We start from the raw sequence: 15,596 nt of genomic DNA on the forward strand, positions 1-15,596 counted from the left end.
TGTTAGAACAGAGGCATCACACATGGAAACATAAAGGTGACCAAGAAATAATGGCTCCCCTGCTCCAGAAATGGCCCTGTTTTTAGAAAAGTGACATGTAAAAAGCCATATTTAATAACAATGGTGTTGCATAGAAATTATTTTTTGAGTAATATTTTCCTTAAAAAAGCTTTTCATTTTTTTCTTGTTACTTTTGTTTATAAATCTTTCAGGCATTTTTTAACTAAGTAAATTTAAATATCAACTTTTAGAAACACATCCTCTAGACGTGGTAAGGTATACGTGTCATACTGATGTAATGAGAGATTATAAACTTGTAGTGAGAGATAAAGCTAGAATGGAAGTTAGGGAAGTCTTCAGAACTTGCCCTGAGGAGGTGGGTAAAAGTGTAACGTCATCATGTTACGTCCACTAAACTATTGCGTGAGGTGTGTGTTATGAGAGGGGAGACTTTGGAGATAAGAAGAGCACTTAGAAGCCTGTGCTTATATAGTAGCTTCCCATGACAAGGCTTCTTAGGGTGCTAATATGGGCTTCCTTTGTGGTTCAGTAGTAAAGAACCCACCTGACAACGCAGGAGACTCAAGTTTGATCCCTGAGTTGGGACGATAACCTGGAGGAGGAAATGGCAACCCAGTCCAGTATTCTTGCCTGGAAAATCCATGGACAGAGGAGCCTGAAGGGCTATAGTCCATGAGGTTGCAAAGAGTCAGACATGACTTACCAACTGAGTAACAACAAGTGTCCTAATATAAGAGCTGCTAAATGAAAACGGAGGAGACAAAAAATGAAGAGTCAAGCACAGTGTGAATGGCTCAAGCTTAGAAAGTGAGAAGGAGAATAAAGGTGGGAGAGGTCTTCTGCCTATTAGGAAAAGAACACTTGCTCCATAAAAGAAAACTCCAGTTGAAATCTTAAGAAAAATCCCAAAGCAGCATAACAGAGCCAAAAAAACAAAAAAAAAAGAGCAAAAATGCTAAAAGTAAAAAGTCTTGTCCAATCTACAAATGTATATTTGCAGTGAATTATTTTATTTATTTTAATAGCATGCCTTTATGCATAGAGAACCTCTGGACAAGCATTTTATTTAACATTATGCATGTGAGTAGGGATAATTTAAGAAGACAGAAGCAAACTTCTTTAAGAAAACAAAGCTGTGTTTTAGCACAAATTCTCCATTTTCTTTGACATGTGATTTCTCTTGGAGAGCTGTGGCTGAAAATCAATAAATGTGAGGACTGCTTATGGAAATAAATTTCTTATTAGGTTGGAAGCTTAAAGTCTATTTCTTCTCCTCTACTGTAATTGATAGATAGCTCTCTCTAAAATTGTTTCTTGGTGAGAAATGGACTATTTTCTGCCATATCAGTGCATAAGGATGTCATAGTCATTAACGTTCCACCCTCCAGGGCACTCAGAAAGAATACCTGCACCATCTGGCAGCCATTAGACTGCCCCCACTCCCTGCAATGAGAACTGAAAATGTCAGGATGTGAAATACTGCAGGATGCTGGCCCCAGACAGCTGAGATGCATAGGAAAGGAATGATTTCAGTGAGCCCAGACTCACATCTTTCCATACATAGAAAAGTGCTAAATTTCTTAACTTGAGATGTCTGGTTTTCTTTAATTCACAAAAATACTTTTGATGTTCAGACTACCTGCCCTTTGTTGAAAACTTTTATATAACCTGACTCCTCTCTGCCTCCTTGGAGCAGTTCTCGCAAGGGTTACTTGAGTTGTCTCCTGGGCTTAAAGTCCTAAAAATTCCCACCAAATAAAACATAACTCTCAACTTTTAGGTTGTAACTATTTTTTAAATCAACAATGGGTTCAGAATAACTTAAGGCTCTGGAAACTGCCGTATATATTCCATTCAAGAGTCTGTGGGCTAAGGAGAACAAGACTCTTCTTGAACAGATCCAACCCTGCAGGTCAGGTGATCACAGGGAAGAGAGGCAGAGAGTTGGAATTTAGACTGAAGTTTAGCCTTCTCTCAGTTCCTCAGTTTCTAATTCTTCAATAGCGCAAAATCTGTACACCTATCCATGCCCACTGGACCTGGGCACAGGCTACACCAAACATGGCAGCTTCATGTATTCCCTCACCCCAACTCAATACTTGTTTAGTGCAATAACTTTATAAATGTGGGCCTGCAAATAAGAATCACCTGAGGAATCTGTTAACATGTAGATTCCTAAGCCTTGCCCTTGACCAGCTGATTCTGAATCTAACATGGGCCCAGGAATCTGTTTTTAATGACAGTTCTAGATGATTCTGATGTAGTCTTCTGAGGATTCTTCCATGAAATTTCTTAAAGAAGAAACATGTGCATGCATGTGAGTTAAGTCGCTTTAGTCATGCCTGACTACTTTTAATCCTGTGGACTATAGCCTGCCAGGCCCCTCTGTCCATGGGATTCTTCAGGCAGGAATATTGGAGTGGGTTGCCATTTCCTCTTTCAGAAGAAACATGATCTGTCCTGATTCTGTTGTAATCTTAATATTAGTATACAATCTGAGGTTCAATACATTAGGGATTGAAAAAATGTTTGCTGAACCAGTAAAAAAAAAATCACCAAATATTAATAACTATTATAAGTAAGAGTAACTTCGAATAAGAGTTGAGTCATTTTTAGAACTATATGAAAAAACAATGTAGGACTCTTTTACCTAATGATTTCACCTTAAATGAGAAATCCTAACATAATAGGAATTAACACCTGTGGTCACCTGTGCTTTGAAGAATATGCAGATATCACTGCAATGACTTAATTGCAAATATTTCTCAACCCCCATACTTTTAAGTATCAAAAATGAAAATAATCACCAAAGAAAATATTAATGTACTTAGATAGAATTTGTATTATATAACTGGACCACATTTTTCCTGAAACACACCCTTGACACTATTAAGGGAATGATTAAATGTGCATATATATTTACTTATTTATGCACAAAAATTACATGTAAAATATGGCAAATTTAATGTCCTGCTGCTTTTCACAAGTGCTGATTGATTCCATAAGGAATTTACCAGTTCCTAGATGAGGTGGCTCGAAGAAGGCAATGGCACCCCACTCCAGTACTCTTGTCTGGAAAATCCCATGGACGGAGGAGCCTGGTGGGCTGCAGTCCATGGGGTCGCTGAGGGTTGGACATGACTCAGTGACTTCACTTTCACTTTTCACTTTCATGCATTGGAGAAGGAAATGGCAACCCACTCCAGTGTTCTTTCCTGGAGCATCCAGGGACGGCAGAGCCTGGTGGGCTGCCGTCTATGGGGTCGCACAGAGTCAGATACGACTGAAGTGACTTGGCAGCAGCAGCAGATGAGGTGGCTAGGTGATCGAGTGACTAGATGATTTTAGATTGGTGGGCTTGTTTCTTTGCTAAAAATTTCTTCTCTTATTTCTGACACTGCCCATCTAGTAACCTCTAGGTGTTTAAATATATGAACTGATTTTAAAAGAAAAGTAATTAGCCACCAATTAAAATAAATAAATTTAATTTTTTAAAAAATGAAAAAAATAAAGCTAAAAGAAAATGTTTATTTCCATTCAATGAAGGAAGAGTAGTTCTGATTTTTAAAATGTAAATCAAGTAACTACATTTTACCTTAACCAGAGGATCAAATACAAGACATAATGAAGATTTCACCTGGTGGGTGTTATTTCTTGCATTTCTCCTTAAGGCAATATTCTCTTCGGCAAGCTAACATTTCCACCTACCTGATAATAGTTACTAAGTGAGATCTTCCTGAGTCATACCTACCCTTACATATACTCTTTCCTCCAGGGTAACAGAGGAATGTAGATACCACATAATTACAATGGCTCCCTAGATTTAACATTTCTTTGGACAGCTTCTTCACTTTATCACTCTGCCACATATGATTCTCAGCTTTAGTGTTTGGATTTGTTGGTGTCCCTAAGGCTGCCATATATCTTTGAAATGCATGGGCAAAGGGAGGGACATGTGTCTATGCATCTAATGACTCCAATATACTTGGCTTTTATTAAAAGTGTCGAGAAAATACTTCCCCAAACAAGACATCTTTGGGGAACATTTGAGAGAATTCAATACGAAGCACATTTCAGAAATTAAACTATAGACAAAAGAGATTTTTCCCATACCATGCATTCAAGAAAAATAATTCAGAAGCTAATTTTAGTAAGTTTTGGTCTCCTAGGAGGATCCTAAGTGGGTTTTGTTTTTATGTTCACCCTTGTCAAAAGTGATTATACACAAGCTTCTACTTCTGAACAGGGCTTCCCAGGTGGCCCTAGCGGTAAAGAACATGCCTGCCAAGGCAGGAGACAAGAGACGTGGTTTTGATCCCTGGGTCAGAAAGATCCCCTGGTGGAGGGCGTGGCGATCCACTCCAGTATTCTTGCCTGTTAAATTCATGGACAGAGGAGCCTGGTAGGCTACAGTCCATAGAGTTGGACACAACTGAAGTGACCTAGCACAACATTTCTGAACAAGATAAAGTAACAGAGACTGACTTTACCCACATTCTGGAAATAACCGAATAATTCCCCAAATACATAAGGCAACGGATTTCAAGACTGGATGTGAGACAGTGAAGGACAGTGATCCCTAAGAGGTGGGAAACAATGGAGGTGAGCATTATGGTTGCCTGAAAGAGTCACAAGAGTGAAAAGAGGGACAACCCAGACAGTGAGCACTCATGTGAGGAAACTGGCTGAGGATATAACCACCTGAAACTATTACAGGAAAGAGTTTCAGGAGCTCAGAGTAAGGCAGGAGTAGGGCCTGTTCCCACCAGCCAGACTGGAAATCCTCAGTATTCACAGTTCACTGGGGAGAGTGCACAGAAAGATTTGGTGGGAAAAATTAGTGCTAGAAAGAGCACTGATGTGAGGCTAACTCACAAATCCTAAAAGCAAGACCTGAAAGAATCAAATAATTTTCAAGTAACTAAACTACAATGAGCTCTCTCTAAAGATCTATTGGAACAGTTAGAATGAAAAAGACTATCACGAGGACTAGTGAGTATACAGAAAACTAGAACTCTCATAAATCGCTGGTGGAAATGTAAAATGTGTAGAAATTCTGGAAAAAAGTTCTGCAATGTCTCAGAAGGATAAAGATCTACCTATCATAAAATCTAGTCATTTTTATTCCAGGCATTTACCCAAGAGAAATAACAATACTTGTCCAAACAAACATTTGTAGATGAATGTTTACAGCACCTTTATTTAAAATTGTAACAACCTAACTTCCTGCCCAAATTATTAATATGAATGGATAACTATTAAGATTCTTCTTAATAATGAAGATGAAGGAATAATTGAATTCTGATATAGCCATATCACTCAATACTATTAATACTCAGCAATACAGAGGAAGGATTTGCTGATAAATGTTATGACATGGATGAACTTCAAAATAATTATGTTGGGTGAAAGAAACTAGAAAAAATTCACACACTGTATGACTCTATTTACACAACAGTCTGGAAAATACAAATGTATCTATAATGACAGAAAATGTTTGCCTGAGCCCAGGGGTGGGATTTGGAAGGCAGGGATTACAAGAAATCACGAGGAAACCTTTGGAAGTAATAAATATGTTCATTATCTTGACTGTGGCTGTGGTTTCACAAAAGCATATATGTATTTAAATGCATTCATTTATATACTTCAAATATGTACATTTTATTACATGTTAACTATACTTTAATAAAACCATTTTACAAATGAATACTCATAATTATAAAATTGAAGTACACATTTCTCAAACTTGTATGCACCTTGAAATCACCTGGGAGTTTTTAAATTATGTTGATGCCTAGGTTCCAAAACTAAAGATTCTAACTTAATTGTTCTGGGATGTGGCTTGGGTTTCAGAAATTTAAAAACTCTTCAAGCGATTCTAATAGGAAGAAATTTGATAACTTCAGTTATGTTAAGAAAACTTCATTTTCTCTGTCAAATTAGAAATATTTAGATCTCATGAGTCTTCATGGGAAGATACAAACTTTACCACTGAAGAAGAAATAATCTCCAAAAAAATAATCTGGATATCATTCCAAGTGGATGTTTTATGTCTGTGATGGCAATAGACACTTATAAAAACAGAGGAAGACAAAGATATTCTAATAAAATACATCCTTTTTATAACTGCCACAAAGTGATGTTTTATTCAGCTGTCAATGATACTGTTTGTTGAAACTCCTGGGAACATTTAACTTTGGTAGAAAGCAGGGTTCTGGAGGACTTTTTATTGCCTAGATTCCTAGAAAAAGTAGAGGGCAGGGAGGGGAATGTGAGGGTCCACACTGACCTTGGCGTAGATACAGCTTTCGTTGAGTCTCTGCAGTGAGCAGTTCTTATCACAGAGAGGGCACATGAAGACTTCAGTGGCCTTGCAAATTTCTTGGCTTAAGAAATCAAAGAAGAAAAAGAAAGCATGAACCTCCACACTCAGGAAGCTGCTTAGCCCCTGCAGCCAATCCTACGGGAAGCAGTAGGGTGGGGAGAAAAAGAAGAAACGGAAATACTGGAAGAGTGGTGGACAGGAGGGAGAACTTGAATGACTCCAGCCCAGATTTTTAGAAGTTTTGTGATATTGAGTTTGTTTGCTTCTTTGTTTTAAGAAATCTCTGATCCAAGATATTTTAATGATAATAGGCCAATTTTATACTCAGGAGGCACTTGTGGGGCACTGTTACAAGGGTATTTTTCAACCTGATTTCATGGCTGTAGGACAATCTTGGGAGGAACACCTAAGAGTATTTTAACCCAGCTCACAGGCTTGGGATGTGGCTGACTTTTCAGAGAAGGCAATGGCATCCCACTTCAGTACTCTTGCCTGGAAAATCCCATGGATGGAGGAGCCTGGTAGGCTGCAGTTCATAGGATCGCTGAGTTGGACACAACTGATCAACTTCACTTTCACTTTTCACTTTCATGCATAGGAAAAGGAAATGGCAACCCACTCCAGTGTTCTTGCCTGGAGGATCCCAGGGATGGGGGAGCCTGGTGGGCTGCCGTCTATGGGGTCACACAGAGTCAGACACAGCTGAAGCGACTTACCAGCTGCAGCAGCATCCGATTTTTCAAATCTATAGATCTTTCCCCTGGTTCTCATTGCTTTACAGTCACCAAAATGAGTAGCACCCATAATTCACATACTTTCACAACCCCTACTACAGTCAGTCAATGCATTATGGATTACTGAAATATATAATATCCTCCAATAGAATGTAACCTTGTAACATTTGCTTCTTGAGTTTATTGCTATCTTTTAAAAATCTTAGCATACTTTATAGATGACATCATGACATGAGCAGGGCATCAGTAACAATTTCTCAAAAGACACAGTCTGAGAGTTCACAGAAACCTGTTATTAGGTGTTTTGTGTCTTTATCTGTCGTACCTGGCCCTTTCCCATTTGGTATCCCCTTAATAAATTGTGTTTAAGTGAATCTGCTCTAGAAATGTTGAAGGTAATATAAAGGCTTTTAAAACTATGCCTGGAAATCCAACTGTTAATAAAAGTTTTGCTGTTTTCAAAATATATAAACTCAAGTGAAAGAAAAAGTAATGCATGTCTGTTTCAAATGCTGGATGTGTACAATCTCAAGCCAAAGTGGAAATGACTAGTAAATAATACTACTATACTGTACTGCAACACGTTACAGTGACCGAAGATAGACACATGTCCATCAGGTTTAGTCCTCAGCGCAATCTCTTGCAATTGTAATGTTCTCCACAACTGAGAGGAAGCTGATGTTTAAGTGATTTGTTCAAGGTCATAAGCTTACAAGAGACACTTGAAGGAACTGAGTTTAGGGTTTCCCGATTCTAGGTCCAGTTCTCCATCAACTACAACTCATCTGAAAGAGGGATAAGTTTATTTCATATTAAAAGGGACTTTCCTACCAAAAACTAATTTACTAAAGATGATGATAGTATAACGAGTCTTATATATACTCTACTTCTCCCACTTTCACTTACATCTTGTTGCTAATAATCATCATGTCCATCATGATGTCCCCATAGGGGGAAGGAGGTAAAATATACATTTTTAAAGCTCAGAAAAAAAGAGAGACGATTATACCTCCTCTTACTAATACTACTAATTTGTAGAAATTTTAAAAAAAAGAACCTACCTCTTGAAGAAAATTCCTATTAAAATAAGCTTGCTATCATAATTCATTGTTTAAAAAATGTATAATGTGCCCCATATTGAAATCTCACACTAGAATGGTATAAAATTTGGTTTATACTACATCATCTTTCCCACCTTCCAAATAATCAAACAAAAGCAAAGATGTATCAAAGCATTCAGTCTAGGATCCTAGTCATCAGACTGAGCCTTATTTTTATGTCCGGAATTATCAAACTCATTTTCTGTAAGCTGCTCAAAGTTCCATGAGACAGATAACACAAAAAACACTAAGCAAGTTTTGCAACATTTTTTAGCCTAAAATATGGAATTTGAGATGATTACAGCGTTCTTTGACTTAACCACTAGATGGAGAGAGAGTGCCCAAAGTGTTTCTTAATTTCTTTCTAATATACACCTGGCTTCTCTGGTAGCTCAGCAGGTAAAGAATCCACCTGCAATGCAGAAGACCCCACTTAGATTTCTGGGGTCGGAAGATCCCCTGGAGAAGAGATAGACTACCCACTCCAGTATTCTTGGGCTTCCCTGGGGACTCAGATGTTAAAGAATCCACCTGCAATGAGGGAGACAAGGGTTTGATTATTGGATTGGGAAGATCCCCCGGAGGAGGGCACGGCAACCCACTCCAGTATTCTTGCCTAGAGAATTCCCATAGACAGAGGAGTCTGGCAGACTATAGTCCATGGGGTCACAAAGCGTCAGACACGACTGAGCAACTAAGCACAACATGATACAAACCACTGCTTAAAATGTGGCTTTCTTTTGTTTTCTATCTGTTAGAAGTACACATCAAGGGCTAATTCAAAGGAAATAATAATTATCACCAATATATCATAACTACCACCTCCATCCATAAGGGAGGCGGGAGCAATTTGTCCATTTGTGGGTGTATGCCTGGACCTGCTCCAGGGTCTTGATGCTTCCTGTGATTCTGTTAACATGCAAAGTGCAGAATAAGCAGTGTGGTAATGCCCATTTTGGGGAAATCTGATAATATGAAAGTAGGCTTAAAGGAAGGAAGTTTGGAAACATGAGTAAAACATGGATTTTAGAATAAGATATAGTTGTCAAGGAATAAGTAAATGATAAGATGTTAAGCCACATCTGTTAGGATTGTTATTATCAAACAAAACAAACAAAGCAAAAACAACACATGTTGGCAAGGATGTAGAAAATTTAGAACACTTGAATATTGTTGATGGGACTGTAAATTGATGCTGCTGCTATGAAAAACAATATGAAGGTTCCTCAAAAAATTAAAAATAGAACTTCCATTGAATTCAGCAATCCCACTTCTGGGTATATATCTAAAAGAACTGAAATCAAGGTCTCAAAGAGATATCTGCACCTCATGGTTCACTTCAATATTATTCACATTAGCCAAGGTATGGAAATAACCCAAATATCCATCCACGGATGAATGGATAAAAAGGTGGAATAGACATATAACAGAATATTAGCCTTAAAAAACGAAGGCTAGTCTACCATATGCAACAACATGGATGAACTTGAAGGACATTATTTTAAGTGAAATAAACTAGTCACAGAATAATGAATACTGTGTAATTTCACTTATATTAAGTATCTTAAAAAACACACTGTTAGATACAGAGTAGAATTGTGGTTGCCAGGGAGTAATGGAGCGGAAATGGAAAGCTGCTGTTCAGTAGGTATAAAGTGTCAGTCATGTGGGATGGGTAAACTCTAGAGATGTGCTGTCCAGCATCGTGCCTGCAGTCAACAATACTGCGGTGTGCACTTGTGTGTGTGTGTTAGTCGCTCAGCTGTGTCCAACTCTTTGCAACCCCGTGGATTGTAGCCCACCAGGACCCTCTGTCCATGAGATTCTCCAGGCAAGAATACTGGAGTGGGTTGCCATTTCCTTCTCCAGGGGATCTTCCCAATCCAGAAATCAAACCCATATCTCCTGCATTGAAGCAGACTCTTTACTGTCTGAGCCACCAGGGAAGCCTGTGCACTTAAGCGTTCTTTTAAAATATATCTATTTATTTACTTATTTTTGGCTGTGCTGGGCCTTTTTGCTGCATGCGCTTTTCTCTAGCTGTAATGAGCAGGGGCTACTCTCTAGTTGTGGCGCGCAGGCTTCTCATTGCAGCGGTTTCTCTTACGCAGAGCATGGGCTCTAGGGCGTGTGGGCTTCCGTGGTTGCGGCACATGGGATCTGAGCACAGGTTCAATAGTTGCGATGCACGGGCTGAGTTGTTCCACTGCATGTGAGATCCTCCTGGACCAGGGATTGAACCCCTGTCTCCCGCACTGGCAGCCAGGTTCTTCACCAGAGCCACCAGGGAAGCCTCACGTAAGTGTTCTTATTGCAATTTGTGAAAATTAGATATTGGTTTAACTTGCTAGATATTCCCCCCTAAGTCATCTACCACTCTGAGGATCAATTCTTCATCTCTAGTTGGAGATAACAGCCAAGTGGGATACTACTTCAGGAATACTGATAATGTGCCTGGCACATCATAGGCACTTGATAAGCCGATGAAGCCCTTATTGCTAAGGTGGTTGTCAGGAGAGGGTTTGAAATGTCCTTTAAGATGGGGGACCAATCCTGGTCCAACAGCTTTTGAAAAGCTGGCCAGTACTGATATTTCTTGGTGAGTTCTAATGCCGAAGAGGCAAGAAAGTTGTTTCTGCTCTTTGCCTTGGACCTGAAACCCAAAGCCTGAGAAGGGACCATGTGTTCCTGCTTGTCCATTTTCATATTCCTATAATATGTGCTCTGTTGCTGCTGCTGCTAAGTCGCTTCAGTCGTGTCCGACTCTGTGCGACCCCATCTGACACAGATCTGATCACCTTTGATTGTGTAAGACCAATATACATATAAATATATGCTTGTACATGCACATACAAGAAATAATCTGAACATGATTTTCACATAAACAATTAACTGCAGAGCAGTTAAGAAATATGACCTTAATTTATACAAACACAACTGGTAGAAACATAATAAATGCAACCTAATCTTTAGCTTTTCAACATTTTGTTACCTTGCAATAAACAAGAAAGAGATTACTAAAATAAAACTGAAACAAAGCAACTCAAAAGTCCTATGTCCTCCACCCACATGCCATGATAACACCTACAACTTAACCACGTCTGACACCTTGAATGGAAAAATTCAATCCCATGAAATTTTGAAAGTCAAGATATTCAGTGATGCTTACCTTGATTTAGAATAGCAAGTCTGACAGGGTCTTAATTATAGTGTGACAGAAGTAGCAGTAATATAATACCATAAAGCACAGAAGAAAAGAGTTTGCGAGTTTAAAACACTCCTTGTGCTAAAGGTTAAAGAATACTTATCTCATACAAAAGGAGTCTAATTTTCTTCACTGGTACATAAATCAATAGGAACAGAATATCTATTCCTTTCATTGCCTTTTGTTCATTTTCAGCTTCGAAAGTGTGGAGGAGGAAGTCTACACCACGTGGGAAAGCTTTGTGAATATGTTCTCCATGGGATCAATTTGAACAGTAGCTAACTGCCTAAAAATCATTTTCTGCTCTTGTCAATTCATTTTAAAAGACTACTTCTGCAAAACCCTAAGTGAAGAGAAGTGATAGTCCCTCAGTCATGTCTGACTTTTTGCAACTCCATAGACTTTACAGTCCATGGAATTCTCCAGGCCAGAATACTGGAGTAGGTTGCCATTTCCTTCTCCAGGGGATCTTCCCAACCCAGGGATCAAACGCAGGTCTCCCACATTGCAGGAGGATTCTTTACCAGCGGAGCCGTCAGAGAAGCCCATTCTATCGAAAAACTATAACTAAAACAAAACAAAACTATAACTAAAACATGAATTCAATAAATTTGCAGGATATAAAATCAGTACACAAATATCAGTTGTGTTTATATATACTAACAAAAAAACTATCAATAGGAGAAAAATTTTTTTAAGCCCACTTAAAATTACATCAAAAAGAAGGAAACATTTAGGAATAAATTTAACCAAGGAGGCGAAAGGTCTATACACTGAAAATTATGAGACATCGGCAAAAGAAATTAAAGAAGATACAAATAAATGGAAAGATTTTCTGTACTCTTGAATTAGAAAATTTCACGTTGTTTAGTGTCCATACTACCTGAAGAGATCTACAGATTAAATGCAATCTCTATCAGCAATTCACTGGTAATTTCGCAAAAACAGAAAAACCTACCCTAACATTTTTATGAAACCACAAAAATCCCAAACAGTCAAAGCAATCTTGAGAAAGAACAAAGCTGGAGGCATCACACCTTTGATAACAATATTATAAAGGTATGATAATCATAACAGCACATTATTGGCATAAAGACAGATACATAGATCAATGGAACACAATAGAGAAACCATAAATAAACCCATGTATATGCGGCCAATTTTTGACAAAAAGCCAAGCATACTCAATGAGGAAAGGACAGTATCTTCAACAAATGGTTTTGGAAAAGAAGGATCCACACACAAATGAATGAAACTACAGCTCTATCTTCCACCATATACAGAAATTAACCCAAAATAGATTAAATATTTAATTTAAGAGCTGAACCTGTGAAACTACTAATAGAAAACTTAGAGGGTAAGTTTCTTGAAATCAGTTTTGGCAGTGATTTATAAGGTTTGACACCAAAAGTAGAGGCAATAAATGCAAATATAGCATATAAAGAGACATCCAAAGGGGGATGAATGTCTTCAGCAGGCGCATGTTTATCCAGGAGGATGCTGCCTTCTAGACTGGTGCTGAGTTTGCAAAACTCTGAAATAAGACTGTTACTAGAAGAAATGCTTTTGAACATTAGGTGCTTGTTTTCATGCTAATTATCATTTGGCCTTCCTGAAGAACAAGGGGATTCTGAGATACCAAATCAAGAAATTTGGTTATGGAATAGGCTTCAACTCTGAAACAATGAAAATATTTTGTTTTTAGGCAAAATTGTTACACAAATATATCTGCATTATATATAATGCAGTGTGTACATGTGTGTATGTGTGCATGTATACAAATATACAAAGAAAATTCAAGGAAATGCATTTTATGGTCCCATTAACTGTCACGATTGCTACCCAGTAGCACAGCCATGGTTAAAAGATGAACCAAAAGAGAAAAAAGTACCGAGCTTTTAAGGAGAGAAAAAAAATGCTTTATCATATTTTGAATTGTATCATACAAGGTTGAACTTGATGAAATCCCTTTGGCACAGTAAATAGAACACACTATTAAGAGGATTTTTTAATGCCAAAGTGACTCTGACTTCTGCTGAATAATATCTTTGTGTGTGTTGTGTACTCAATTGTGTCTGACTCTTTGTGACGCTCTGGCCTGTAGCCTGTCAGTCTCCTCTGTCCATGGAATTTTCCAGGCAAGAATACTGGAATGGGTTGCCAGTTCCTATTCCTTGGGATTTTCCTGATCCAAGAATTGAACCCACATCTCTTGCATCTCCTGCATTGGCAGGGAGACTCTTCACCACTGCACCACCTGGGAAGCCTGAATAATTTTATACTGTTTCTATATCCAAATGTTGAGTCATTTAAACTTCAACAGAAAAACCACCATTCTGATAAACATTTGTTATTTCTCAAAATCTTATGTACTACTATTTTGATACTTTAAGTTGATGCTAAAATCTTTTATAAATTCTATTCACATAGAGAATAAAAAGAAAATAGAAAGTGATTTTGTTATCATGACAGGAGACCACTTAGGATAGGATTTACATGGTACAAATTCACCTGCAGTACAGGAGACTGGGAGACTCAGGTTCGATCCCTGGGTAAGGAAGAGACCCTGAAGGAGGAAGTGGCAACCCACTCCAATATTCTTGCCTGAGAAATCCCATGGAGAGAGGAGCCTGGTGGGCTACAGTCCATGGGATCACAAAAGAGTCGGACATGACTAAGCAATAAACAACAACAGCAACAACATTTTGTTCAGATATCTTGAGCTATGCAAGATTCTCTCAAGCGCCGAAAGGAAAACTCATCTCCAAGGATGGTAGTGAAAGTTGTATAAAATGAAACAGTGTGTTTGGAAGGTCTTTGTATATCTTAAGTGTTTAAAGAATTGTATCTATTGCAATTATTTGAATTATTATATTGAGAGAGTATTTCAGACTACCAAAGACTATATGCAAATTTAAATTACATAGAATGGTCTATTGCATTGTTGAATTATTATTAGTTATATACTAGAAAGAGAAATTTGACATAAAGAGAAACAGTCTTAGAACTTATCCAAGATAATCTGCATATAAAAAATAGGAATGGCCTTCTTATGGTGCCTCTCCCCTGCAAAAATAAAAACAAACAAATTGTAGTGCCATCATTTATTTTTTAATCAGCATTATTGTAAAGTTTTGATCCAATCAGAAGGCCAAGCTTTTTAGTAAGTCTGTTAATAGCTTACCTTACTTGACTTGCATTCATTGTTAATATTCCATAGAAGAACACACACAAGCCAACAATGGCTGCAGGAATCAGCATTCCAGTATACCACCCCAGCCAAGCAAAGTATAAGCCAATCTTCTCACCAAAGTACAGCCTGTGTGGGAAAGCAAATTCTTAGCTTATGGTAACCTAAGGAATACTACAAATATTAATGCCACACCTAATATGACTTTCAGATAGACAGTTGAGGTTCCGGCTCAGTTCCTCCTCAGCTCCATCTGGGATATCATAATAGTCTTGCTTAATAAAACCAGTGATGGTAATAGTTTGTTTTGAATGTTGCCTTTATAGGAGCAATTTTGCAAAATCTATTTATTTCTGTGTCAAACTTCTTAACGTGGCTCATAAAGCTTTTCATAAGCCAGTTCTTGCTTTTCTTCATCCTCTTAGTAGAATCCTTTTTGTTTCCCCCACACAGAGCTGTGCTAAACCATACTGCTTTGGCATAATTTAGAAAAGTGTCTCCCTCTGGGTAGTTGCTGAAAGCAGACTGGAATTCAGTCTCCGTCTGCACTCTTGGCCAGATTCCCTCCCGCCAGACACAATCTGCATGATTTTGTCACACATCTTCCTCAACAAAATTCAACTCCGCCGTTCCAGGAGCACATGACTCTTTTCTTGGTTAAGGCTGTTTCCTCCCTTTGCTGCTGCTGCTGCAGCTAAGTCGCTTCAGTCGTGTCTGACTCTGTGCGACCCCATAGACAGCAGCCCACCAGGCTCCCCTGTCCCTGGGATTCTCCAGGCAAGAATACTGGAGTGGGTTGCCATTTCCTTCTCCAATGCATGAAAGTGAAAAGTGAAAGTGAAGTTGCTCAGTCGTGTCCGACTCTTCGCGACCCCATGGAATGCAGCCTACCAGGCTCCTCCGTCCATGGGATTTTCCAGGCAAGAGTACTGGAGTGGGGTGCCATTGCCTTTCACCCTCTTCTCCCATCTGGCTTATACTTATCCTGTCCTTTATATCACTTCTTCCAGGAAGCCTGCCC

General features: G+C 38.5%; 1 protein-coding gene across 2 annotated transcripts in view; it reads right to left on the reverse strand.

The window, feature by feature from the left end:
* The window catches only part of ANO3 (anoctamin 3), a 292,092-nt gene that overhangs the window by 86,407 nt on the left and 190,089 nt on the right, over positions 1-15,596 (reverse strand). For both annotated transcript variants that reach the window (XM_005690016.3, XM_013969793.2), the window contains 2 exons: positions 14,570-14,704; positions 6,311-6,407 (listed from right to left, as the gene is read on the reverse strand). In XM_005690016.3, coding sequence (XP_005690073.1) covers positions 6,311-6,407; positions 14,570-14,704 — 232 coding nt within the window. The remainder of the gene's footprint in view (positions 1-6,310; positions 6,408-14,569; positions 14,705-15,596) is intronic.

The sequence above is a fragment of the Capra hircus genome, chromosome 15 (genome assembly GCF_001704415.2).
Source record: "Capra hircus breed San Clemente chromosome 15, ASM170441v1, whole genome shotgun sequence".
Classification (NCBI taxonomy): domain Eukaryota; kingdom Metazoa; phylum Chordata; class Mammalia; order Artiodactyla; family Bovidae; genus Capra; species Capra hircus.